General features: G+C 40.3%; 3 protein-coding genes across 8 annotated transcripts; 2 read left to right on the top strand and 1 right to left on the bottom strand.

The window, feature by feature from the left end:
- Positions 1–498: 498 nt before the first annotated feature.
- On the top strand, positions 499–2524 carry dgcr6 (DiGeorge syndrome critical region gene 6). The gene is made up of 5 exons (XM_008419181.3): positions 499–911; positions 1161–1321; positions 1513–1613; positions 1698–1838; positions 1966–2524. Exons 1-5 carry the CDS (start codon positions 808–810, stop codon positions 2041–2043), a joined length of 585 nt encoding a protein of 194 aa, XP_008417403.1. The 5' UTR covers positions 499–807; the 3' UTR covers positions 2044–2524.
- Positions 2525–2672: 148 nt separating this feature from the next.
- Positions 2673–11139, top strand: LOC103470611 (E3 ubiquitin-protein ligase RNF34-like). Of its 3 annotated transcripts, none has more exons than XM_017306812.2 (6): positions 2673–3729; positions 4204–4422; positions 6306–6752; positions 7228–7429; positions 8516–8557; positions 9489–11139. In XM_017306812.2, the coding sequence occupies exons 1-6, from the start codon at positions 3724–3726 to the stop codon at positions 9674–9676; spliced, it is 1104 nt and encodes a 367-aa protein (XP_017162301.1). In that variant the 5' UTR covers positions 2673–3723; the 3' UTR covers positions 9677–11139. The 3 variants fall into 3 exon arrangements, with proteins under 3 accessions (XP_017162301.1, XP_017162300.1, XP_008417404.1); XM_017306811.2 differs by lacking the exon at positions 2673–3729 and adding an exon at positions 3760–3877; XM_008419182.2 differs by lacking the exons at positions 2673–3729; positions 8516–8557 and adding an exon at positions 3760–3877.
- Positions 11140–13198: 2059 nt separating this feature from the next.
- Positions 13199–26424, bottom strand: kdm2ba (lysine (K)-specific demethylase 2Ba). Of its 4 annotated transcripts, XM_081610533.1 has the most exons (12): positions 26272–26394; positions 25247–25366; positions 21886–22110; positions 21620–21763; positions 19966–20054; positions 19336–19621; positions 18969–19022; positions 17639–18450; positions 17121–17284; positions 16860–17021; positions 15757–15975; positions 13199–14390 (listed from the first exon to the last, which is right to left on the bottom strand). In XM_081610533.1, the coding sequence occupies exons 3-12, from the start codon at positions 22078–22080 to the stop codon at positions 14209–14211; spliced, it is 2307 nt and encodes a 768-aa protein (XP_081466659.1). In that variant the 5' UTR covers positions 22081–22110; positions 25247–25366; positions 26272–26394; the 3' UTR covers positions 13199–14208. The 4 variants fall into 4 exon arrangements, with proteins under 4 accessions (XP_081466659.1, XP_008417397.1, XP_081466657.1 ...); XM_008419175.3 differs by lacking the exon at positions 25247–25366 and having other exon boundaries at positions 19336–19614; positions 19968–20054; positions 26272–26424; XM_081610531.1 differs by lacking the exon at positions 25247–25366 and having other exon boundaries at positions 26272–26424.
- Positions 26425–27491: the final 1067 nt, after the last annotated feature.

Here is a 27491-nt window from a genome sequence, read left to right on the forward strand (position 1 = left end):
TACTTTCAAAGCCCAAGTTTTTGTCTTCCCTAATTGCAATTATGAGATGCGTTACAAAGTCACAATTTTGGGTTTCAATACCAAAATGTGGACTTTTGGTATTGAACGAGGTCAAGTCTTTCATCAAGGAACAAAGTTAAAAAATATCAAAATATTACAGGAATAAAGGACCAACAATGACAATCAATTGCATGTATATAATATATTAATAAAATGTTAAATTTATAGAGAAACATGAAGTGGACATGAACCAATCTAACACTCATGATTGGTATGTAACATATATAAAAAATGAAAGCAGTTGAAAGAAAAAAAGTTTAAATTACTTCAAAAGATATGATATGATATGTGGAAAAATTATTCATAAGTTCATTCAGTTCTCATTTTAATAGTTAAGGTTCGTGGAACTTTTTTCCGGTTTATGTTGCCACACCTAGTCCAGTAGAGGGCGGCAATACACTTATGCACTGATTGCCAAGCACCAAAAAAATTCGAAGAAGAAAAATCTCAGCAATTACAGACAGGCGGGTTTACAGGCAGCTACTTTTTGGGGTCCTCTTAGAATAAACAGAAATACAGTTAAAACAACCAGTCTGTTTCGGTATATTAAATAGATTTGTACAATTATTCGGGTTTTAGTAACGTAAGAAAAAATAATAGTTTATATCCATGGTATTGTAAATTACTTCAGCGATGTTCCTTCTTTAAGTTTAAGCCATGAACAGTAAAATGGAGTTAGCTGAACTTGGTAACGTTCATTATCTATTTTGACCAACGTTTCAAGCAGTTGTATTTATAGTTAAAAACATGGATGAGTATCCCGTAATCACCAACAATGATTCAACAAAACTACAGGAGAGACATTACTACTTGCTATCTGAACTGCAAACTTTAGTCAAAGACTTACCAAGGTATGTTTTTTCCCTCATGATATCCTTTCTTCACTACAGAATAACTACTTGAATTCAATCGAGCTCGCTTAACTTAATTAGATGTAGTTTGTCACCTATCAAAAAACATATCATTTGTTTTACTACTTTGTTTAAAATATTTATCCAAACTAAAATCTACCAACAAACTTGTAAATGTAATTTAGTGTCAGAACACAGGCAGGTTTAAACTTGATTTTTATGACTTGTTCTTTTTTCCCCATTGATCAGCTCCTTCCAGCAGCGGCTGACCTACAACACGCTGAGCGACCTGGCTTTAGCCCTCATTGATGGCACAGTATATGAGATTGTGCAGGGCCTCCTGGATATTCAGCATCTGACAGAAAAAAATCTGTACAACCAAAGGCAGAAGCTGCACTGTGAACATCAAGGTCTGTACCAGTTATACAAAACATAGTCAAAAACAGATTTTTATTTAAAAAAAAATTATAAATCAGCCTTATACCTGTGTGATTTTACACAGACCTACAGTTTTCTTAAATGAGGAATTTTGCTTCATTTTTTTTGCCTGCAACCTCCAAATTATTTTTAACTTTCTCCCCCCCCCCCCCCCCCCCCCAAGCACTCAAACAAGATCTGGTTCGAAAACACAAGGATGCATTGCAGTCATGCAAGCCGCACAACCTTTCACTTCTCAAGACAAGCCAGCAAACTGAGCTTGAGGTGAGAAATAAAACCTCAGTTATTATGTTTACTCTGAGGAATGCCAGACTGTTATGTATATTATGTTTTGTTTATGGGTTTCAGACTTTGGAAGTTCGGGTTCGCGAGGAGCAAAAGATGATGGATAAGAAGATTGTTGTAGAAATGGACCAAAAAGTGACTGACCAGCAGAACACCTTGGAGAAGGCAGGAGTCCCAGGGTTTTACATCACCACTAATCCTCTGGTAAATGTTCTTATTTCTTTCTAATTAACTCTAAACAGAATTTTTTTTTTTTAATGAGTTAAACATCCATCAGATGTAGATTTATATCTTCTCTAACCACTCTTCGACCAATTATGTGCGACTGCAGGAGCTCACGATGCAGATGAACCTGCTTGAACTGATTCTCAAGCTTCAACAGAAGGACTCGCAAGTCGGACTGCTATGAGAAAGATGTGCCAACAGAGACGGTGTTTTCTATTTTTTTCATATATGGAAGATCAAAAAAAAAAAAGATGTGATCAAAGATTTGGCCACATCCTGGAAGAATTAAGTTTTGGCCTGAAGGAGAACAGTGGGGCACATCATAGTTAAGAAATGATAAAAGTGGGCCTAATTCCTGTTAATGCACTGTAAACTTTCTTAAGGACATTTTGCCTATTATTTTGTGCTGCAACTTAAAGCAGGGGGACAGTTTTATTAAACACTTTTGTATCTCTCAGTATCTTTGAGAAATATCCACAGTTTTGAGTATTTCCCGTTTTTTTTTTTTTGTTTGTTTTTTTTGCACTAATCCACAAAACTTACTTTGTCCCATGTGCACTTGTAAGTTTCATCTGTTATTAGTTTATGGTCTGGTCTTATTGAGTTTAGTGTTATAATGACACATGTGATCTTACTTTAGTTGTCAGTAAAGTTATGTTTTGGAATTATGTTTCTGATGTATGTTAATCTTCTGAAATTGTGAAGAAAAAGTCTTTAGGTTAGGTTTTTTTTTTTTCCATAAATAAAAGACAGCTGGGCAAAAAATGGTCAACTCATAAAAACTGCATGTCACCCAAAGACATGAATTGCACTTTTGAAAGACCCATTTTTTTCTGCTTCCTAAAGTGGACATTGTTAAAATGAGGAATAATCCCATCATCTGGATAAACGTTAAATAGAAATCTGCTTAATAGAACTGAAACCTGTTCTTTATGTACCACCAATATACTGCTAAGCACAAAATTATATTTCTGGTAGATTTGTGTGTAAATTATCTTAGATTAACATTTTCTTTTACCTTAACCTACATGTTTCTTCAGATTTAAAGGGTCTTAAATGTGTCAAAATACTACAATCCGCCACAGATTATCAGCAAAAAAGGTGCAATGTCTGTGTCTTGCTTGACTGGAAGAATTCACAAGCATTGATAATTGGGGGTGTGTGGGGAAAGTTAAGAATCTACACAATTTCTGCAGCCTGTGCTGTTCTAAAGCAGATGGAGGGCAGATCTTCACAATATATCACTAAGGGTCTGTCCTCTTAATTTATCCCGATTATTCTGGAACAGATGCTTTTGTCGACCCGGCAGGTGAAAAACTGCAGCTCCCTGGTCAAAAACAAAAGAGCCCAGTCAGGAACTGTCACTATATTGCACATCAAGGTGGTCATATTAAATTGTTTGGCATTTTGGACTGGAAATGTCTACTTTTAATTTAACTCAAAACTTGCCCATTTCTGAGCATCCTATGTATATGTATCCTGAGTAGGATACATAATACATGTTGTATTCTGCTGCCACGCATAAAATGCAAGTAGACTGGGGGTAAAGATAATCTCTACTTGATAATCTCTTGAGATTAAAAGTTTGAGCTCATACACTGACTTTGTGAAAGTAGTTTTGAGAGAATGAAGATATTTTTTTTTCCTTTTAGTCCAAATGGAGGCGCTAATGCACCTCTACCGTGGTTTGACAGTTGCCAATGAAGGCAGAAGCAGCAGCAGGAAGATAGCAGCGGTAGTGAGTTAGTGCTACAGTGGGTTGTTTCCTTGTCACTAGCTGTTATTTGGCTAAATAAGCTACCTACCTATTTGCAATGATTGCACCAGGTGTCGGGTGTTTCTCAGTAGCAACGTCGGAGCTACAATGAAGGTGCACTTTTTAAATGTATCTGTTGTCCATAGCAGCATAGCTGGCTAACCTAACGGTGGCTAATGTAACGGAAGCCCCGGCGGAAATCACAGCGGCCGGTGCTACATTAGCCTTTAAAATGCGTCGCTTATGTGTCAATGAGTTCTTGGTGATTTTTATTTCTTACTCATTTATATGTTTTGTTATTCTGTTGTACTATTGTTGTAGTAAGCTCTTGTTTAGACTAGCATTGCTGTTTTCTTTTTCCTTTGTAAAAAAAAAAAGAAAAAAAAAAGGTCACTGTGCGTAATAATGCATAACAATTCTCTTGAGCAGCACTTTGGTTGTTCTTGTGGTTGCAGTGTTTATACACCAAGCTGGGACAGCAGCTTCTCCTTGCTAGCAGCGTTGCTTACTTACATTTATGAAGAACATCTTCAAAGTTGACATGGAGTGACACACCTTTGAGATGAAACTATGCTGTCATGTGTCCAGGCTGGGGCTTCGTCGGTGTGGGCTTCATGCTGTGGTCTGCTGAATGAAGTCATGGGTACCGGGGCCGTCCGAGGCCAGCAGCCAGGGTTTGGTGCCGGTGCCGGGCCCTTCAGGTTCGCCCCCAGTGCGGGATATTCCACGTACCCACCCAACAGCTCAGGGAACCCCGGCCTTGTTTGTAGGGCTTGTGGACAGGCCTTCTCAGCCTTCAGGATTAAGGTAGGTCTCATTAGATGCTGTAGATTCCCGTCCACGTCAAATGTGCGTCACACGAAAACTAATTTTAAGATTATCAACAGATTTGAAAAAAAAAAAAAAAAAAAAAAAGAAGCAGCTAATCACTGAAGAAGCGTCTTTTGTCATGGTTTCTAAATCTGCTCACAAAATGTTTAAGCAATAAAAAAAAAAGCTTTAAATAATACCAAGTTCATAGGTGACACAAAAGTAAAGACCAAGACAGCTACAATATATTAACAGCTAAAAAATCTGGGTTAGTTTATTTTTAATCTGTTAGTTGGATAGACTTTTTGCTGAGTGACTGAGATAATAAAGCAGCTCAAACAGGCTTGCATGGAAGGGAATTTTGAATTAATCACAGTTGATATCATCATTGCAATATTTAACAATATTAGGGGGAGGAGGGGAATTTCTATATCTTCCAGCCTTGTTCGCTCAAATGTGTTGAAGCAGGAAAAAAAAACTGAAACATGTACTGCAGGTAATTAGCATGGATTGCAGCTGCGTAGAAACTTAACAAATCTGCATAAAACACTTTGATTTCCTAAATGAAATGTTAACTGTGCATTAGTTGTGTTGGACTAAAGAGATCAGAACTGGAATGAGTTACTTAAGAGATTTTGAGAAGATCAGAATTAGGGTTAATACCCTGACAGTCTCACACGGACTATGTTCATCTAACACTCTTTTTCTGTCTCGGCTCAAAGTGAGACTTTCTTAAATGCTGTTTCTCCGTTTTTCTCCCTCGTGTCTTCCTCATTTTCCTATAAATTTCGCTCTCCTGTAGATTTTGTTTTCTAACCGTGACGTTAGTCTGTTATCTCAAACATTTGTTTAAAGCTTGTCATAAAATAGGACAGTTAAAGGGTTTTGCATATGTGTCCTGCAGCGCATATGCAGCGCCACTCGGTTATTTGCCTTTTTAATGGTGCACTCTGGACCACTGTCTGGATTCATAATGGGTCCTCGTATTTTTTTTTTAAATGTACAAATTAATACATGAATTCAAAAACAGAGAGAAGGTTTTAGCGTTTTAGAGAAAACAAAAAGTATTTATCCTTGTGAGCTAATTGAAAAATCAAACAAATCTAAGCATAGACTTTAAATTTATGACCAATTAGGGCCTGGCGACAATTTTTTTTTCCAATTACAAGAATAAAGTTGTAATAACACAAGAATAACGTTGTCCTTTTATGAGAAATCCAACACAAAAAAATAGAAAACTTAAAATGAAAAGTGTTTAGCATCTTGTGTTTTGGTTTTGTAGATAAGAAAGTACTTAATCTTTTAACGCAGCAGCATCAAATCATCATCAATTACTGAACTTTGAAACAATTGAGCAAACAACTGAATATTTCAAATAAACAGTCACACAAACTGAGCTGGTCTCATCAGACCTTCATAACTCTAGAAACTTAAAAATGTTTTAATAAAATGATTTTTCTCAATTTTAAGACGTTCTCCTGGTAAAATTGTGTCTTTATTCTGCTAATATTACAACGAAACTCTGGTAATTACACAAAAATTCTGGTAGCCTAATGCTCCGTCGTGTAACTCACAGTAGAGATGATACGAATAAGTCCCTTTTTGCAAATATTTTCTGTCGTAAAAGAAAGCAAGACAAAAAAAAAAGAAACGTGATTAAAAATCCAAGATTTTGTACTGAAGCCACGTCACAGAGCTCTAACTTCCGGTAAACGCTTCAGATGTCTTAAATTTTCCAGCTTAGTGTTTTCACCTTGCATCAATACACTCTCTCCGTCTCCCATTGGACTCTGAATTTTACGGATGCGTTAAACCTGTGTGAAAACGTCCGTCTGCCTCTCCTCTGTCACCCCAGCTTGTCGCTTCCTTCCCACTTGCAGTACACTTGCTGCGACTGCAAGAAGAGCTTCTGCTCGCTGTGCACCGAGGTTCTGGAGAGCCTACGCATTTGCGCCACCTGCCATTCGCTGAAGGCCACGGCGTTCCACCGGCCGCGGCTCATGCGTCTGCCAGTGAGGGACCTGCGACAGTATCTGCTGCTGCGGAGCATCTCCACTGACACCTGCAGGGAGAAGGAGGACCTGGTCGATTTGGTCCTTTGTCATCGGGCTTTTGAGGTGGAGGACGAGGAGGAGGAAGATGAGGATGAGGATGATGACGACGACGACGAAGATGAGGACGAGGAGGTGGAGGACCCTAACACGGCCAGCCTCCTCTCTCACATCCATCGCACGCTAACAGATTCCATCGCGCCGCCTGCCTCGGAGCTGTCTGCTGCCACTCTGCAGGAGTCGCTCAGCAGGAGCGAAAGTCCTGAAACCAACCAGGTGAGAAACCAGCCAGAGAGCCCGATCGCTTTACAGACACAGCTCACCTCTGAACTGTCGCGATTCGCTGTAAGCGCTTGTACACGGCCTGCTTGTGGAGTCGTTAGTCTTGTCTGTGAATGGAAAGTGCAATGCACTTTTGTTTCCAGTTCACCCAGTAAGATGGGTAAAGGAGTGCGTAACAATACAAATACTTTCCCAACTGAACATTGTTTTCCTGCAGGACTCGGATGAGACCACACCACTGTCGCTCCTTAACTCGGACTCCAGTGAACAAACAAACTCCTCAGATGATCCATATATTCATACTTGTTACAATATAAAAACAGATTTTAAATCCTGATTTTTTTTTTTTTATTATTATTATTATTATTTTTATTGTTTCTAAACTGAAACAAAGCAGACATTTTTGTGTATAACAATGTTTTGTTTTTTTGTTGTTTTTTTTAATTTGTTTTGTTTTGGGGGTTTTTAGACGAGTCCTCAGACACGCCATGGAGCCGGAGCGTCCGTCTCCGACATCTCCAGCGTGAGGGACATCAAGGGCCTGTCAGTCAGGCAGCTGAAGGAGATCCTGGCAAGGAATTTCGTCAACTTCTCCGGGTGCTGTGAAAAATGGGAGCTGGTGGAGCGCGTCAACAGATTGTACAGAGAAAAGGAGAAGAATACAAATACATGTAGGTGTTTACTTGGCTTTTGGTCACACAACTTTCCTTATTCAACATCATATTAGGGCCAGAAAGGGGCATCATACAGTTAGTCATTTTAATTATTTTTTTTATTTAAATCACAATGTACCAAAAAAGTGATGAAATAATGTCAAATATTTCCTGAGATCTGATTGGTTAAGTGGTGCCTCTTCAGACCAGCGCTGAGTTAGACCATATAATTAAGGGCCAAAGTTCTGTTTGAATGCATACAAAATTGACATCTAATTGTTAATTCATACAGTTATTTGACTATTACTGGTTTAATTTATTCCACATCATGAACGTTATTTTCTCACTCGCGTTGCAATCGGAAAGTATTCACAGCACTTCGCTTTCTCCACGTTTTATGTTGCAGCCTTGTTCCAAGTTGCATCGATTGAGTTGACCTCTTTCCTCAAAATCCTACACACAAATACCCCGATGCAAATGATGTGGGGGAAAAAGATAGAGTTTTTTTGCAAATTTGATAAAAATAGGAAACCAAGAAATGCCATTTCTGTATTCTGTCACAGCTGGATGTTATGTTAAGTTAAAGGCTCTGAGATAAAATGTGGAACAATCAAAGTGCAGTGAATACTTTCAAGACGCGCTGCGAGCCGATTGGTCTGAAACGCTGGCTTCCTGGCCACATTATCCAATCAGGTTTCATGCTCTACAGGAACAGTTGACGTTATTTCATGCGCACTGCAGCACACAGAAACCTGCACAATTATTTTAACTTTTTAAATGGGTCATTCAAATGTTGGAAATGGCACATTCAGCGTGATATGCAGTTCAACATTCCCCTCAGCAGGCGGCCGCTGTAGTATTTATGTTTTTGTGTAGATATCTTTTATTATCAGCACTGGCTGGGAGGATCCTGTTTGTAACCACAGAAACTTCATCAATCTTTTCTCCTTCTGACATTTTGTCCTGTAGGCGGTGACATTATCTCGCCATAAATTTACCCAGATAAGGAAAAAAAACAAGAAAAGGATTATTCGTGTAGCTTTTTTTTTTTTTGACGTCATGATAAACTTATCTCATGCTTGCTTTACTCCTCCTGCTGTAAAGTGATGGCCTTCCCCTCTCCTCTCTGCAACGGTGCCATCGGAGGTAAGGTTATAGATCATCACCGTGGTCAGGTGTCCCACCTCTGCCTCGCTTCTTCCATCGTATGAGCAAAGCCGCATTCTCGCTACGCGTGTGTCCGTTGTGAACCCGTCGTCATCCGCTATCCATCCGTGCCATTCGTCCTGCTGAATGGCATTCACTCTTGTGTTGCCAGGGAAAGCAAATATAATTTTTTTTTATTTTTATTTTTTACCTGTTAACACAAATTCACGCCGTTTTGATTTTGTGTTGAGCTTTGCAGTCAGGTTCCCTCCCTTGCCGTTTGTGTCAATCGTCCGTTGATCACGAGGCGCCTGCTCTCTAACAAGCGGCTTGTTTTCAGTAAAACTTTACTGCTGACTTGGTGTTAAGCCACGGCTGGAATTAATATTTTTGACCTTTACGCAAAAATATGCACACATTATACCTTTAGAAAGCATTCGCTGCGCTTGACTTTTACAACCTCAGATGTAAAATGTAATTTGAGATTTTGCTCAAGAAACTGACAAAAGACAATGCAGAGTCGTGCAGTGGAGGTTTAACACTGCGCATAATACAGCTTTTCAACATTACTGCCAAGTAGTTTTGTAACGACAAAGAATTTCGAGACCAAATACCAACTTTCTTCCTTCTCTGCACTCAGATCCAATTACAGGAAGTGCGATGTCACCCCAACTGCTAATGCATCGCTGATTATAGATTTTATTTTACACTGATGCGCTAATAAAATGCAAATAAAAGATATTGAACTTTCTGGTTGTAATGTTAACAAATCGTGGAAAACTCCAAGGGGGACTTCAGTGAGGTGCTGAAATACAGTTAAATTTATTTCATTGGCTAATGCTTAATTTATTTCCACCTGTTTTAGTTTTCTTTTCTTTTTTTCTCCGTTTTTCACCTCCAATTTCTCCTCCTTCTGTCCCCACGTCTCCAGATGGCGAAAAGTGTCCCCTGACGCTGCAGGACGACAATCTGTGCAGGATCTGCATGGACGCGGTGATCGACTGCGTCCTGTTGGAGTGCGGTCACCTGGTCACCTGCACCGACTGCGGCAAGAGAATGAACCAGTGTCCAATATGCAGGCAGTACGTCGTGAGAGCTGTGCACGTTTTTAAATGCTAATGCACCACTGACTCGAAACCCCCCGAATTCAGAAATGCAGCTCATAAAGTTTGAATCCTACAAAAAAAAAAAAAAAAACTCATTTTCAGATGTTTATATTGACGGGAGTCTTCAATGGTCATTCGCACGCAAGAAAATAATGGTTTCTTTTTTTTTGTGAATTTGACTTTGATCGACCGGGTGGTTTTCGTTTTCTACTGTATTTCAAAGCAACAGTTGCCGGTCACTTTTTTTTTTTTTTTTTTGTAAACATCCCATCCTTATTTCTGCCTGCGAACTGTAGCTCCTCCTCAGATCTACGACTGTTTACCTGCGGCTGCAAGCGAACACGTATCTTAGTAAAGACTTGCACTGAATCTCAGCAGACGTGTGAAAGGTAGGTGCCAAACGACGCCAGTCGCCGTGCTGCTTCTCCTTTTCTCATCTTCTTCCCTGCGCTGCGGGATGACACTGTGTTAATGTTTCAGCATGTTGGATCGGAAAGCACTTTGCTCACGCTCCACGCTAATGCAGCACCACTCACAACCCCACCGCACCTCACGACAGCTAATAGTGGCTCAGATAATGTGCGCCTCTTCCTGAATGCCTGATGAGAGACGCTAATTAGATTTTTTTTTTTTTCTTCTTCCTCTTTTGAGATGTTGTTTGCTGTTTTAAATGTAGCGCTGCACAGTCCTCAAAGGAGCACATGCTCTGGCGGTTATCTTACTTGCGACTGATTTATGGTTATGCTCTGTGAGGTCGATGCATTATTAATTCCGTCGATTTCCTCCGCCATAAAATAAGTGCTTGTTTCAGTGCGTTGCCCGTTCCAACGTCCGCGCGAGGTCTCGTCGCAGCAACGGCCGACATCTGTGGCCTCTTGTCCTGCCTCAGTCCGCCAACAGGAGACTTGAACTAGACTGGTGCTAACTCATCCAATCATCTTCCCTGTTTTCTAACAAGACGTTTTACGCGTGAAACTTACATTTTCTTAAGTTGTTGGAATGAAATTTATTATTATTTTTTAAGTTTGTCTCGTATAAGACGACTAATGAAACCGTTTTGAGTGATGTGAAAGTATATCCAGATAATGACTTGTACATATATCGGTCTGTATAAGATGTACATAGCTCTATTTTTCCATTTGTTTTGAATTGTGTGCGAAAATGTTTATTTTTTCAGGATTGTGTTCTGTGACGTGGCCTGAAATGTGTTGGATCTGCTTTGGTTGGCTCGAGTTTTTCTTTGAACCGCAGCATAACAAGAAGCTTTACTATCGTTCTCTCTGTAGTATCTCCCTCCCCTGCTTTAAAAAAAAAATAAAATAAAATAAAAAAGACACTCGCTGCTGTCACAGTACAGATGTCCGGAGCAAATTGCACTTTTCTGTTACAGAAGGTATAATAATCATGTACAAGGTATGGTCTTTGTATTTGCAGATGTTGACATTTATATTATGGTAAATTAAAGATTTTAATTAATGTCTTCTCTTTTTATTTTCTTTTTTTTTTATCCATTGTGCATGACTTGCAAGAAACACCTGTGCTTTTCAATAAAGTCGTTTGTTTCTGAAACGAGAAAAAAAATCTAATTCACACTACACTTTTTTTTTCATCATTTGTTTAACCACGAGTTTGTAATTTACAGTATTTTTTTCCTAATAATTTTAGAAGTGTAGAACAGAGAGCATTTTAAGAAAAACTCCCTGTCTAATCACATCTGTGGGAAAATATAGATGTATCTTAATCTTGATTTGACTCGAGTTGTCGTTTGCGTTATCCATCCAGTAAAGATCAAATGTTTAAACTCTCAATTTTCTCTAGTGGCCTAAATAAAGCCTTCCTTACTCCCAAGTTGATGAAATCGTTGTTAAACTGCGCTGTCAGCATTTGCAGAGCAAAAAGTCATGTAAAATACAGAAGCAGCATATTACTAGCTAATTGTAGCGTTTCACTACTTTGAGGTTAACGGGCATTTGTCTAGCTGTCTAGGTTTTGCATCAGATGACTAAAGTTGGGTTTGAGTTTGTTTTTTTTTTTCTTTTGGCTTGACCAAGTTTTAAAGCATTTTGGAAAAACAGAAGTCAAGCTCGGTGACTGCAGGAGAAACTGGGTTTTGTGGTGGTGGAACAGTCTTGACTCATGATCCTTCTTGGCAGCTCAAGATGTTTGAGGTTTTGCCAAACTTTTGCTTTCTATGCCTTCAAATGAAATGTGTCGTTTTGTTAGTGTGGTGTTGTTTCTCTCGCTCCCTATCGAAAAGGGAAATGAGACTTTGGAAATATGGGAGTTCAAATGGTAAATCACTTCCCAAGCAGACATCTTCGCCTAAAGCTCCAAGATCTCACTCCTGCTTGGTTTGCCTTCATTAAAACCTGACTGATCCACAACTTGCTTCGACAGCTGCTCACATTTACCATTAATCGGTTGCACATAATGAGTAGATCTAGGCCATTAAACGTACCACAGCAAGTCCCAGATGAGCCACACTCACTTTTAGTAGAAATCTCAACCACGTTTTGGCGTCGACTCTTGCTGGATTTTACTGTTCTGTTTTTTTTTTTTTTTTTTTTTTTTTTTTTGACAAATTGAGGAGTTCGAGTAAACTGGTTGGTTTTCCGAGTACATTTAAAAATAGTCCGTGCATTTTAAGTCCACGCCATTCTGGAAGCTCGTTGATCATAGACACACCATCAAGTATCACTCAAATATGGCAACGGGATAGAAGTTGAGGCATTTAGACACGATGACAGCAAGTTTGTTTGAAAGACTGTCAAGCATGCTTGTGGCGGCATCATGCTGAGGGTCTGGTCCACTGCCAGCTGTGCTGGCGCCATAAACCAAGAACTAAACAGTGGAAACCAATGAAGATTTTAAATCTGATGAGTGGAGCCAGTTGGTGGCTTAAAGTCCAGATCAAGATTCTGGAAAATCTAATTAATCGAATGAGCTTCATCGGTTTCTGATAGGAAGAAACTTAAAAGTACAGCTGAAATTAAATGCCAGATTATGATTGCAGACCAGGAAAAAAAAAAAAATTCTGCAATGTTCCAAGGGACATTGAACTAAATATTCAATTTGACTTTTTGACTAAATTACCCTCACAATGCAAAGTGGAAAAACATAATCACCGTTCAAAGATGTAGGACTGAATTGTAATAAAATTTTACATTTTGAAGTAAATCAAATATTATGAAGTGAGACAGGAAACCTGCACTTTAAAATGTTTACATGTTTATATTCTGTGGCTTCAAGCTCAGTGTCTGCCTATTGAACATTTATATACAGAAACCTGTGAACATATACGCTATTTGGGGCTGCTGTTGCCACTAAATACATCTGTAATATATAATGTACTATCTATCTATATAGGAGTTTTCTGTTTTCTTTCTACAGGTGTAGAAGCAGATTACTAGGGTGTTTCACCCTCGTTTCTCTCCTTCTACCTTTCAACTTAATACTTCTATTATCCTTCCTCCTCTGCCTTTTTCTATATCAGAGTTCACGCAGAAATCAGAAAGCCATAATCAAAAAGTCTCAATGATGATACAAATTAAGTTCTTTTAATGCAAATTAGCACTTCTTTTTTGATTTACATGTATAAACATAATCACATTCACCTGAGGCGATAAATTTACAGCACAACACCCAAAAATACAACACCGACTGTATGAAGTATATTTTTAAATGTATGCAAATACTTGCAGAGGTCATAATTAGTTGCCCATATAGTTGTGTGAGGTTGCCTGCTTTAAAGTCATCGTTAGATTCGCTTTAATTTGACTTTTGGGCACCAAAACACAAACCAGGTGGCCGGGACGAGCGCCGACCACCCCGATAAATTATTCACACGCATCATTTGAACAAACTATGTAAGACACCTATGTCAAGTCACTGAATAAACAAATAAATACAAACTGTAATAAAAATATAAATCAATAAATTAATATTGAGATATTGCTGAAAACCCCTAAACAAAAACGCCCCACAGTTAAAAGTTTTTTGTAAAACATCCAAGGGTTTAACAGAAATATGAAATTTATCGCTTTCTCTTTTCTGAAATTTATCTATTTAACGTAGCTATGGTAATTAAATCACAGCACATGCATGTTTTTATTATCTGTATACTGAAGCGTCGACGTCAAACAGAGATTTTGGCACACAAGTAAAAAAAAAAAAAAAAAAAAAAAAGGAAGCCAAGTTGTTCTGTTGAAAATGACATAAAAGTGATATTTGGGCTCCAGAAACAGGAAGAAAAAAAAAAAAACCTTGAAGGATTTTGCTTGTACAAAAAATATGTTCAAAAATGAAACGAAAGCAATAAAAAAATAACTCAAATACAACCACGTGTTTATAAAAGTAAAAATATAAAAAGAAATACATGCAACCTTTTTCCTCCTTTTCTGTCCGATGAACATCACCTCCCATGAATTCCCTCTCATTGTATTCTATGACAACAGTGATTCAGAGACTTATCACAGGACGTGTAGTTTAAGTGCAAAAACAGTCTGAAAACATTGGATTTTTTTTTTTTTTTTGTCCCGATGGAAACTAGCTTATCTTCTGCAGCAGCTTGTCCTCTTTCAGTCTGAACGGGACGCTCACAGACATCTCTGCAATGAAGTGCTCACAGGCCGTCCTGGTCACCTGCTTACAGAAGCGAAGGTCGATCTGACAGATGCTGCCGCAGCGCTTGAAATAGTTCAATGAATGATCGGTGACTCTGTTACAAACTGGAATACAGTGGGGAGGAAAGGAGAACGGTCATTAGTTTTACGTTAATCAAGGGGGGGGTATGTTCTTCTCACATTTTGCATTTTAAAACTCTATAAATACAGGAGCTCCTTATTGATTTGTACAACAAAAAACTACTGACGGATTTACAACTATATATAACTTTTAGAAAGTAGAGTAGGGAATGGAGGTTTTCCACACTTCATTTTCCAGGCATGTCAGAAAAGGAAGCTCATACAGTAACTATTTTTAATCAAATAACCCATCAGACAAACATGTGTACAGTTCTAGCTTATAAACTAAAAGCTAGACCTGTACACTAATGTTTGTAGAGAAGCAACATTCAGTCACCCAGGTTTTGGTTCCCTCTTTTTGGATCACGAGGTCAAAAAAACAGAGAAATTATATGGATTTCCCAACTTCCTTCATGTAAAGAGGTAAAATACAGAACTCTACACTGTGGGCCACTGTTAGTCGGTGCGACTGTTAATGTAGGAGATTATATAGCTATTTTAGCAGGGCTGAACCTGAAGAAGGTCTGATTACCCATATTCTATGAGAAAATTGTGTGTGCTAATGTTGGTACAAGTGACGAGCATGAGCTAATATATAAGTTAATATATTTCAGATTTCTGGGCTGCACAGTGGCGCAGTTGGTAGAGCTGTTGCCTTGCAACAAATAAGGTTATGGGTTCGATTCCCGGCCCCGGTCTTTCTGCATGGAGTTTGCATGTTCTCCCTGTGCATGTGTGGGTTTTCTCCGGGTACTCCGGTTTCCTCCCACAGTCCAAAAACATGACTGTCAGGTTAATTGGCCTCTCCAAATTGCCCCTAGGTGTGAGTGTGTGTGTGCATGGTTGTTTGTCCTGTGTGTCTCTGTGTTGCCCTGTGACAGACTGGCAACCTGTCCAGGTGACCCTGCCTCTCGCCCAGAACGTTAGCTGGAAACGGGCACCAGGAACCCTTCTGACCCCACTAAGGGTCGGGAGGGTTGTTTCTTAACACAAGAGTGTTAAGAAACAAGGGTTTCTGAACACCCGTGGGTGTTAAGAAAATGGATGGATGGATGGATTTCAGATTTCTGATATTTAGGCTTTTTTTTCTAAATCAGATAAAGCAATGTGTTATTTTAGCGTCACACTTGAGTCCATTTAAAACAAACTGGTTTGGCTTTGTTTGTGTCGAGTTGAAAAACTGTTCTGAGACCGTTTGGAGGAGGTGGTCTGGTGCAGATCCAAACTCTAGAGTGGGTCTGTTATGGTGTGAATGGGATCCAGCAGCTCCCAGATACATTCTGAAAACTTGAGCCAAACGGCTGAACGTGCACATCAGTATTTATTGCTACAATTCTAGTGCAGGTCTCACCTGATAGGTTAATTTCTGTGAGTGAGTCTCTGGTTGTAGTGCCTGCTGCAGTGAGCAGGTTCACAGACTGGTCGTTGATGTGGTTACAGTAACTCAGATCTAGCCTGGACAGTAGGGGCATCTGTCGACTGATGAGACGCAAAGACGTGTCGGTGATGTCCAGCCCTGCCAGCCGCAGGTCCTCCACGTTCCGCAGCTTGCAGCGATTATCCAGCTGACCTGTTGGTGTAGCACGCTTTAGTTCACATCTAATGCTAGGAGAATTGTCATCAAGATACATTCAGGCATAGTAAAAGTACACCAACAACTTCCTATGACGGAAAGTGAGTTAATGTTAGCCAACATGCTAGTGATAGCCCATATGCAGTTAAGAGTATTTGAACTAACATTAGCTTTGCAGCTAATTTTAGTATTTGTTTTTGCATATTGAGTGGCGTGTGTTATTATAAGTCAACATGCTAATGATACTCTTTATGCTAATGTAATTTTAGAAAAAAAATTACATGTTAGCTAATTTTTATATAAAAGCTAAACTTGAAGTGAGTGGAGTGAGTTAATGTTAGTCAACATGCTAGTAATACTGTATATACAATTGATAGCATTTTAGCTAACATTAGCATTCTGGCATGAATGCTAATGTTAGCCAAAATATTATTGCACGGCTTCATTCATATTGAATAGCATGTAAATGTTAGTCAATATACTAGTGATAACCCATATGCGAATGATAGAATTTTAGCTAATATTAGCATTTTAGCTTTAGCATGTTTCCCCACTTACTGAATGGAGTATGTTGGTGTAGGTCAACATGCTGGTGATGCGGTGTTTTATAACTTTGTATTTTTGTGTTTTTATGATGCAAAGCACTTTGAACTGCGCTGTGTGAAATGTGCTATACAAACAAACTTGATTGATGTCACTCATGCTAATGTTGGCACCTTAGCTAATCATTACTGACAATTTCCTTCCCAGTAGGCAGAACCAATATAATTTACACTATTCTGTAAATTTCTGAGAATGTTAATTCTTCTTCACACTCGCCATAATGTGCTTATGATTTATGGTGCTCCAGATGAAAATAATCCGAGTTCCTTGTACCGTACCTGGTCTGTTGTCTGTGGGCGGTGAAAGGAGATCCCTCATCTGTGCGTCTTTGAGTCCCTCCACCCACTGGACATCCAGAGTGCGCAGCAGGGGGCAGCTGGACGTGCAGAGTGCAGAGACAGCAGCCCAGGAACAACCAGACAGCTTTAACACTCGCAGACCTGGAAGTTACAACCGTATTTTCCATCACTGATCCAAAAAAGAAAAAAAGAAGGACATCTTTATTCTCTACATCATGTGTGGGTCTCATATCCAAGTACCTGGTAATCTATTAATGAGCCAGCTCAACTGCTTTTTGGAAATGTTCGTCCAGCTGAGGTCCAAGGAGACCGGCTGCCTGCGGATTATCCCGCTGAGCATGAGCGGCGTGATGGAGGTGCAGCGGTTTAAATCGATGTTTGTCCAAAGTCTCTTGTCACAACACCTGGTCACAGGAAGAATAAAGGAATAATAATATGTGTGACTCATCAGGTCCAAGCAGAGCACAGGTTCATACATTCATATATCAACATCTAGAACAAGTACAGTTATTACTGAGCATTTAATATAGTGACACACTAATCAACAGGGGGCACCAATCATTTTATGTCACCTAAACTTTTGCCTAAATCTTTAAAAGACTTCACATGTAAAAAATACTGGAAAATGTTTTAATATTCTCTTATTGTGCCTCTGGAGTCACCTGTAGCTAATCTTGCACTCCTTTCATTCCCCAATTCAAATTTTCTACCTCAATCAAATAAAAGACAGCATTTTCATGTTCAGCTTGTGCATTTACCATCGGTTCCATGTTTTGCAGATTCTCATGCAGACACACAACTCCTGGTGCGACAGATAGCCGAATATCTTCATCCAGACTTCGCGCTGGAGGATGTGTGCTTTCCCGTCTTTCAGGGGCAGTCTGTCAGGAGGCGGGCTGATCGGAGGCGGTCGAATTACGTGCCTTTCCATTTGGACGCACTTGGGCGGAGAGCGCGGCGGCACCGGCCGCGTGGTCGGCGTGCTCCGGTTGAAGCCCAGGGGAGTGATCTGACTTGGGTAAAAGTGGCGCAAATCCCAGGTGTTCCCATTCATCTCTTTGGCCTTGAGGTGGGACCTCTGGTCACCGAGTTCGTTACCGTTGCGGAACAGCTTCTTTGGCTCCTCGTTCTCCGTCTCCGGCTCCACCTTGAGTGGCTGCCTGTTCTCGTTGGCCAGGCAGTCCTCGGTCTTCTGGATTTCCTGGTTCAGTGCTTTGCTCAGTTCTCGGCTCAGCTCCCTGTTGGGCAGACGCCGCTTACGGCGAGCCTTCGGACGGGGCCCCCTTTCCTGCGTCTCGCTGCCGCCCTCGCTGCTGGGGCCGGCCTGCGGAGAGCTGCAGAGAGAGTGGTCGCTGTCTCCAAGTGGGGTTTTGATGGAAGAATTCAACGAGTCGTTTCTGGAGTCCCTGTAGTCCCCTTCCTCTTCGGCCTCTCCGAAGCGGCCTTTCCTGTCCACGCCGCTGCGGAAAGGATGTTCCCTTCCGCCTTCCTCGTCATCATCATCTTCCTCCTCCTTTTCCGTCTTGATTTGGGGGAGAAGTTTAGAAATGTACGAGTCGTCTGACTTGTCCTGCAGAAGAGAGATTTAGCATGAATGAATTAATCTCATAAATTAAAATGAGCTTGATAATTCCCACTCTGATGATTCAATTCATAAGGATCATTTTGTTCAGACTTTATAAGCTATTTTTTATGTTATCGGTTGTGTGTGTATGCGTTTTTTTTTTGGTTTTGTTTTTTTTACCGTTTTCATTTGTTTTGTGGGGGATATTTAAAATGTCTTCCAGTTCCAGTGCAAAGTGCATAATGTCAATTTTATTTTGCTACAGATCATCAACTGAATTGAGATCTGGACTTTGACTGGGCCATTCAAATACGAATAGGTTTTTATCAGTCATTTCATTGTGTAAGATCCACTCCAGTCTTAAGTTTTTACAGCCGCTGACAGATATTGCACTACGTCCGTCCTGTATTTACCTCCCACAGGCTGCCACCAGCCGGTCCCTTATGAACAGAAGCATCTCACATTATGATGTGTAGTTATTTTTTTATATTTTTACAAGAGGGACTATAAAGTTCTCATCTTACCAGACGACTTTCTTCCACATGTTTGCTTATGTCGCCTACATAGTTTGTGGCAAACTGCAGAAAAAAAACAACAAAAAAGAACAAAGCTTATGACTTCTGCCAAGTCTCCATGAAATCCACATTTGGAATGTAATATTTGCCATGTTGACATTTTCCCCCACCCGAGCTCTGGGTTTCTTATTGCTTTATTACCCAAACCAACTTTAAAGCTCTCATGGCTCCTAAATTAAAAGAGCCCAGAAAATACAGCATTCAAGGAGTCACTTGCAGTTGCGAAGATGCCGATTCTAATCCGCCGCCTTGTAAAAGTTAAATGGATCTGAATAGTTTTGCAAGGGGACTGCAAGTCATTGGCAGTTATACCAACCTTCTTCCTTAAGTTGAGGTCCTCATCGTCGTCGTCATCGAAAAGCTTCCTCTTCTTCCTCAGTTTGTCCTCGGGTCTGGGCCTCGGCAGGCCGCTGGGGGACAGCAGCGGCGGCTGCCGATGGAGAGCCTCCTCGGTTCTGTATCTCGGCGTCTCGTCTCTGTCCGGCTTCCTCTTGGTCGCAGAGGAAAGGTCCCCCTCCTCCTTCACGGGCTTCTGTTCCCTCAGCAAAGAGCCGGGGAGGTTGGAGGCGTACTTGAACCCGGGGCCCCTTTTTTGCTTCAATACCAAAGGGGACAAAAACAGTGGAGACGACTTTATACCTTTAGCCTATCGTGACTAGAAAGCCCTGTTTGATATTTAACTAGGCGCTTAAAGTTTAAGAAACACTTCTGGTTGTCGGGGGGTTTCCTGCCTCTGTCCGATACAGTCATGTGAAGGACTTTCATAAACGGCAGAATTAACAGGAAGTGGCCAGCAGATTATCATATATAAAAAAGATACACTGAAACTATCTAAAAGAGGAAGCAACTCTTCTCTTTATCGTTAAGGTAACTTTGCAAAGCGTTATCAAAACTTTGCAAGATTAAGACTCGGTGTGCAGCCTTGGGCTCGTGCATGATTGTACTCACTTTTCCACTTTTGCCTGCATGGTTGCATTTGGGACATTCCCAGCAGTTAGGCAGCTCGTCGTTCACCACACCTGAGGCGTCGCTCACCTGACAGGAGAAAGGAGAGAGAAAGAAAAATAACAAAAGGGAGTAGAATTTCAACCACAACAAGCCTTAACAGAGTCCAACAAGAAGCGAGTTTATGGGAAGTGAAAGCGACTGTTGCGATGTGTGGCTCGTCAGGCCGGTCAGCGCTGTTCAACCTGATTTATTATAAATATAAAAAAAACATTGAGAAAAAAAAAAAACATGTCAGTTGATTATCTGTGCAAACCTGAATCAAAAGAAAGCTGATTGCTTTCATTTTTATTTTTACAAATAAAGTATTGAACTCATTTTCGTCAAATCTAAATTTATGTACCGTCATCCTCCAACATAAAAGGAAAAACAAGTGACACGTAGCCAAAAGATGTCCATCAGTCCCAACCAGCTTCCTGGCCACAGCATGATGCTGCCACCACCATCTACCTTGCACATATAACAAGATAAAGTGACATGCAGTTATTTTTGCCACATATATTTCCTATGCTTCATCTCCCTAGAGCAGGGCTCTGCAACGACTCCTAATAACTTTGCTTTATAATGATAAAGAATAAACTAAAGTTTTAAATATAAATTTAACAAATAGGTTTTTTTATCATAAAAAACTATGTTATAATTAGCTGATTTTACAACAGAATGACACTAAAAAGTTACCAGTGATACAGTTTTCAATTTTGACATTGAGTTGGAAATGATGTTCATCCCACAGAAGGAAATGTATCCATCTTCTTTTCTGCTAAACGTTTCTTTATTTGAAAATCTACAAACCACAACGAAGTGGTTTTTTTTTTAAATGACAAATTTCCTGAAGTAGATATTTATCAGCAATTTTAAGTTGTTTTTTTCTTTTTTTAAAAGGTTATGCAACATTTGTGACTCTACACAAGTCTTATTTAGCTGGACTGAAGGCAACCTTTATAATTGCAAAGGGTGCTCCTTTACAATCCCCTCCTGCCCAGGAATTTTAGTTTCTGTTGCAAATAATCATCTTGCAGTAGCAGCAGCGGCGGTGGTCTGCCAGATCGCCATGCCATCTACATGTATTGGCTGCATGAAGAGGAAGTGGCTTTTAGACGCCATGAGGAACTTGCACGTCTTCAGCTGTGCTGTGCAAGTCAACAAGGCATTTTTATGAGAGCTACTGTGTTTGTTTAATAAAATGAAAACACTGCTGACATTCTGGTTCTGTCGGATTAAGTAGCAGCACGGCCTTAAAAAGCGGGTCTGATCACGTCTGGACCAGCAGCGGCATGTTTCCGACTCGACGAGCTGGGTTTTTGCTCCTTGGCAGTCGACTTCCAAACAATTACAGGTTTGGTGTTTTTCCTCGCAGCTTAAAGGCTGAAAGTCAAACTAAAATGAAATAGAGTCAGGCTTCAGCCATTATAACCTCATAACCACACGAATAAGAGCAGCGGGTTTCATAAACAAAAAACAATTTCCGCATCAAATTAGCTCCAGATTCTAGTGTAAAGGGGGCTGAGTCATGTCATAACAACGTGGCCTTCCCAGGACGCTGCTCCAACTAAAATGAGTCACCATGGGAACGGTCCGGCTGAGGCTCTGTGTACCTTTAGGCAGTTGGGGTGGACAATCTCGTTGCAGATGGAGCACTCCATTAGCATGAAGTTGAACTTTTCCTCTTCGTCCTCCAGCGTGTCCTCCTTCCCTGCCTCTTTACACACCACGCACACGGCCGTGTGGGGCAGGACGGGCTGTGGGAGGAGCGAGACAAACGAGAGCGGCAGGATTTAACGGTGCTCAAATGGAAACTATTCAATCGCTTCGTACTGTATTTCAACCAGCTTGGGAAGGACTAGCTCTTTCGCTGACTCACCGCGATGCACTGCCTCATGATGCAGGACTGCTTCATGCGCCCCGGACCCCCAAACTTCTTCATGTCCTTGCAGAAGTGGCACTCTCCGCATTCAGTGCGGAGACACGCCTCGCACTTCCGGCAGCGCGTTCTCCTGCGCCTGGCTCCCGACGCGCTCCGGTTGGACGGCAGCTTGACGGCCGACGTCGACCCCATCTTTGGCTTCGGACGGTTGACTGCTCGCTGCTGGAAGACAAAAACGGTTCATCGAAAACCAATTAATCTGCAGGCCCAAGAGCTGAAGTTTTTATATGGAGAGGTTTAGAGACATTCTCTTTGTAAAACGCCGAGTCAGCATACTTTACTGGGAGTCGCTGATGCTGAACAGACATGTGATTGATTGATTGATTGTTCTGTTCATTCCAGCTTCCGGACAAAAAAAAAAAAAAAAGGTGCGAACTCAATCTGCAGGTCAAATACTGAAAAATCTGATTTATTTTGCCTCTTCATTGAACACATCGAAGCTAACTACTTACGGTTTTCAGTCTTTAAACACATCAAACAACAGCATGTTTTTTGATGCACTTTTAAATAAAGTTTTCACATAGGAACACATGTCAGTTACTTTTTATTTTTAAATCCCTTGAATTGAAATTTCAAACTTCAATGTTACAAAAAGAATGTTTTATTTGCAATTCTCAGCTTCCAGGGTACACTTCGCGGTAAGCCTGCGATTTGTAGTTTTGTTGTAGCGCAAAATATCCGAATTCCTCTGCAAAAACTACAACAAATATAAACAGATGAACTCTACTGACACCGCGACCTAAATGCAGTGAATCCATGTACGGGCTTAAGCATTAACTAACTGCGGTTTAAGATCCTGCAGAAACGATATACTCGCCTTAGGGGGAAGTTGTTGTTTTTTGTTTTGTTTTTTTAAATCTGCAAGGAAAAGTGGGAAAGCACGTCAGAAGGAAGTTTAACATAAATATTTGATATTCAGGGCTACACTGCATGAAAACTATCGGGATTAATTAACAATAATTTAATACTTCGTCATCATGCATTCCTCTACACAACACAAGTAGGCCACACAAATGAAGCCTCATCTGGTCCAATTGAATTTAAACATAAAGTAGAGCAGTAGGAAGAAGGCAAACAAATCAGTAAAACTAACATCCACATTTTTACAGTAGAAAATCTGCAGCAATGTTTATTAAATCATCTTTAATATCAACCTCTTTAAAAGAAAAAAAATCTTCCTCGTTTCCATGGCATTACTATAAAATACAACAAAAAGAAGAAGGCATCTCAGCTCCTTTCATCTTCGCAGGAGACGTTACCTTGGCAACAGTTCGCCTCGCTGGTGGCAAATGTTTAAATAGGGGAGCGTGACAGATGGATAAAAATAAACTCGCTGGAGGTGGTTATGATTTCCTTTGAGGCTGTGAACATCTTTCTGATTTATTCTTATAGCATTACTTTTAACAGGTGCTCAGCCCCCACACTGCTGACTTACTACTGCTGCTGCTGCTGCTCCTTAAATTGTTACACGTTGGCAAACAACTGGAGGTAGACTTTGTTTCTGCTTGCATCCAGGGGACAGGTATAACAGGTAACGTGCGTCGGGAGGCCAAATCTGGGTTAACGACAACAATGACTAAAGTTTTACTGAAGAGGAAAGGTGAAACTTGTCCTGATGACTCCAACTGAAAACATCCAAAGTAAATCATTACATGACTAATCTCCTCTCCCTAATCCTTCAGATAACAGATTCCAGGGTTTCTTCACATTCTTCCCCCCCACAAGACTGAATTCCAGACTTTTCCTAGACTGTTTTCTAGTGCTTTGTGCCATTTTGAAGAGAACACAATATGGCGTCAAACACAAAAGTTCACTATGAGCTTATTGGACACATTTCTAAAGGAACTAGGGGGAAAAAAGGAAAGAAAGAAGGACGAGGGACACAGAGGCTTGGAGGAATGCAGATATAAAATTTAGCCTATAAAGAAGGAACCAAGTCTGCAATCACATTTTTTTCCCCAAATTTTACTCTTTCCAGATTGTTTTCCCTCCCTGCCGCCCCGATAGCTCGCCCTAACGGCTGCTAATGAATTATTTCGACAAAACACACTCCAGCAGATGCATCCAGCTCCTGTAAAAATTTAAAAAATAATCATAATAATAAAATGTGGGAGGGAACCAGTGAAGGATGAGCAGCTGCTCCAGGGATGGCTGTGACTGTCAACATCACAACTGTTTGAGCCGAAGTCTCCTCATCCCTCACCTGACCTCTGTGGTGACAAATCTTTACCACTTTCATACGAGGAGTGTCGTTTCACTCCAGAGTATTTCAAATCATTACGCTTACTTTGACCTCTGATCAAACCAAAATACCTCAAGGCAAGCAAGTATGCAAGTCATGCATCAAACGCTAGGCTAGCAGTAGATAGTAGAAATCAGTAGTGAAAGCGGGCGTAAGAGCAAACTGCTTATAAATGACCGAAGGTACAAAGTCCCACTTCTACACGGAAAGTTTGGTACAGAGAGATGGAGTATGAAAGAGTAAAATGCCCGTTTTTAGGAGTCGCATCTTTGAGAAGGAAAAATAAAATATAAATATGGACCACCACGATAAAGTTAGTTTTTGATGATCTGCAGCGGAGGAAGTGGCCATAAGCAGCGAAACAAGAGGTTTTACTTTTCACAAGAGATGAACAATGTGACTTTTTTTTTCCTTTTTGCATTTTTTATCTCCTATGAAGTCTAAATAGTCTAATATTTAAGTATCTGTGGATTTAAAGACAAATTCCTGCTTGTGCAGACAAAGACAATAAAGTGGATTCTGAGAGTAATTCGTGCAATTCTGCCATTAAAAGAGACTGATGGGACGAAACACCTAATAAAAATAACACATCTGGCTGCTTGAACGGACTCTTTACACGTTTCCTGTCCACACTTTAAATCGATCCAAGTGATCGAGATGCTAAAGCTTCATTAGAGAGACAAAATAGAAACTGAAGAGTGAGGAAAGCAAAGTTAATAGCAATTAATACCGAAATTGCAAGTTTGCAGTTTTCTAAAATCCTTGTAATCCCACTTTTCGGAAGGTTAAATAGAAACAAATGTGAGTTGGGGGGGGAAAAAAGGATTATATTCTTGAACAGCATCGAGGTCGATGCTTCGCTTTAAATAAAACGAAAATGTACCACCGTGAAAGTTGTGACAAACAAAAACCCTGAACACATTTGCTGAAGATGGCCCCTAGAGCCATTACTGCATCAGCTGATTCGTGCTGACTGTTACTCTGCAGTAATATGACAGGAATTTGGGATTGGCTGCATAGGCCTGCGAACCAAAAAAAAAAAAAAACACAGCTTACTATGCCAAGCACAGTCGTCTGACTCAGCCTCAGTTCGGATTTTGTAGGAGAAAGTCACAAGGCTCATCATCTGCTAAGGTCCTCATAACAACAAGTGCTGCTGTCGACAACCACGTGTCACTGTGGAAAGGAGTGAAAACATCATCTTTGATGTTGTACTGATAATGGAACCGTGTTGTGGGTACAAATATTGTGCAAGCACATTGATGTGGATCTTGCATCAGCACTTTTAAGCGTTCCTCATGAACTCTACCAAGCACTCCGTCTTGGTTTTGCCAACAAAACCAGTAAAATGTGAAGATCTGCGCAACCGGACAGTGTTTGTTTTTTTATTTAGGGTGGTGGGATATGGGTACCCCCAGTTTGAGAAGCAGAGGTCCAGCAAGCACCAGAAGTAAAGCCACTTCATTGTTCCCTCTCCCCATCCCCCTCCCCGGTCCCTGCCTCAACAACATTTCGCCCAAAGCCTTCTTAAAGGCGCAGAGTGGCAGGACAAGTTTTGGAAGAGTGAGGAAATGAATCAAAAGAAAGAAAGCATTTTCAACGTGGCAGGCAGGTCGGTGTTCGGGGAGCAACAAGAGCTTCAGTCCGGGTTTAGATTTAAACACGTTGAAGCCGAGCTGGTGGCTTGGTGGAGGCTTCTGGTAACAGGAAATTATCGAAATCATGACCGGACCGAAGCTGCGCCGTATTAATGGCCAGCTCAAAATGGGTCAGTTGTAGCTAACATCAAAGGAGCAGAGTATATGGTGTGTCCCGGACAGCTAGTGTACAACAGCTAATAAACATCTTTATATGTGTATATAATGCTTAGCCAAGGGTCCATTATTACAGGTGAGGGATATTTAGAAACACCTTTTTCTAGTGTCTTTGACTGAACCTGACTCACACAAACACAGAAGAGCGGGTTTATCGTTAACCTTAAGCAACCACACAAAAAAACCCAAACCGTCTTTCTTCCTCACATTTCGTTAAATTTCCCACGGACTAAAATAATCAATATAATGAAGAGTAGCGGTAAGTACCTGCTCGGACTCTGACTCATATTCTTCATCGTCTCCGCTCATTGACAAGGCCATGACTCTCCTCTCTCATCGTTTGTGAACAGCAGAAGGAAACTAACATGGCTGAACGAGCTTACAGCTCAGCTCGTCCCCCCTCCCACACAGCAACACGGCCCAGCAGCTGCCAGCTATGTTCACCGCGCTGCCTTCAGGCACCACAGGAAATATCAGCTTCCTGCTCAAAGAGATAACTGAATTTTTTAAAAGCAAAATTATTGCAAAATAAAAAGGTAAAACATTACCTACAATATAATAATAATTACGGTAATGTACAACAGATCATATTATTCTTGATTTTTACCAAACAAGTGAACTTGGGATTCATAATTCCATAATGATTTATCAATAGGACTCAGATTTTTTTGTGGCATGCTTCTGTTGATAAATACAGTGGTTCAAGTTCATTTACCTTTTTATATATTCAACGTTACATGCACGTCTTTCATGAACACATTTGATATATACCTAAGTGTACGCTGAAGCTTCAATGAAGTGGTGGGATCATTTTGATGATGGAAAAGGTAACAAAGAATGGGTTAATTACAATCAACATAATAACTGCAATATTGAACAATAATATTATAATGACAATACTTTTTAATGGGAAAAAAAGTGGGAGGGAAAACAAGGTGATGGATATATCTGAATAGCCCAATTTACCCTGGTGCTTCTCTTCAAATAAAAATACAAATGTAGTGACTAGAAAAATTGTGATTTGAAAAAACACTGAAAACATTTGCTAAAGCAACTGTTATGGCAAGTATTTTTGTAAGGGAGTCTTCCTTGTTAAACAGAAATTTAACTAAAGGCTATAAAGGTTAGAGTCCTTGTTAAACAGAGATTTAACTAAAGGCTAAAGGGTTAGAGTCCCAGTTGACAGAGTTTCAACTAAAGGCAAAAGGTAAGGCTCTTAGAGCCCCCTTACTTTGAGGAGACCCCTTAAGGGTAACTCATTGTGAGGATAGGAAGAATGTTTTTAATTTCTTTCTTTAAAAAAAAAAAAAAATCTCTTTAATGTTTTAAATTTCTTTTTATTTCTTTTCCACGTTTTAATGATGTAAAGCCCCCCGGAAAACAGTTCCAGTTAAACAACGTTTAACTAAAGTTCTACAGGGTTTAGAGTTCCAGTTGACGGCGTTCAGCAAAAAACCTAGAAGTTGGAGTCTTTGTCAAAAGGTGTT

This window comes from Poecilia reticulata, chromosome 9 (genome assembly GCF_904066995.2).
Source record: "Poecilia reticulata chromosome 9, P_reticulata-male-v2, whole genome shotgun sequence".
Lineage (NCBI taxonomy): Eukaryota > Metazoa > Chordata > Actinopteri > Cyprinodontiformes > Poeciliidae > Poecilia > Poecilia reticulata.

Bases quoted from the DNA above. Each gene is read 5' to 3' on its own strand.
- dgcr6 (XM_008419181.3), top strand. From the start codon at position 808: ATGGATGAGTATCCCGTAATCACCAACAATGATTCAACAAAACTACAG. The intron at 1,322-1,512 runs GTCTGTACCAGT...CCCCCCCCCAAG, and splicing joins GCTGCACTGTGAACATCAAG to CACTCAAACAAGATCTGGTT. The intron at 1,839-1,965 runs GTAAATGTTCTT...GTGCGACTGCAG, and splicing joins ACATCACCACTAATCCTCTG to GAGCTCACGATGCAGATGAA.
- LOC103470611 (XM_017306811.2), top strand. From the start codon at position 3,848: ATGCGTCGCTTATGTGTCAATGAGTTCTTG. The intron at 4,423-6,305 runs GTAGGTCTCATT...TCCCACTTGCAG, and splicing joins TCTCAGCCTTCAGGATTAAG to TACACTTGCTGCGACTGCAA. The intron at 6,753-7,227 runs GTGAGAAACCAG...GGGGGTTTTTAG, and splicing joins AAAGTCCTGAAACCAACCAG to ACGAGTCCTCAGACACGCCA.
- kdm2ba (XM_081610531.1), bottom strand. From the start codon at position 26,325: ATGGCCTTGTCAATGAGCGGAGACGATGAAGAATATGAGTCAGAGTCC. The intron at 22,111-26,271 runs GTACTTACCGCT...TTTGTCTTCCAG, and splicing joins ATGAGTCAGAGTCCGAGCAG to CAGCGAGCAGTCAACCGTCC. The intron at 19,622-19,965 runs GAGTACAATCAT...GTCCCCTTTGGT, and splicing joins GCAGGCAAAAGTGGAAAAGT to ATTGAAGCAAAAAAGGGGCC.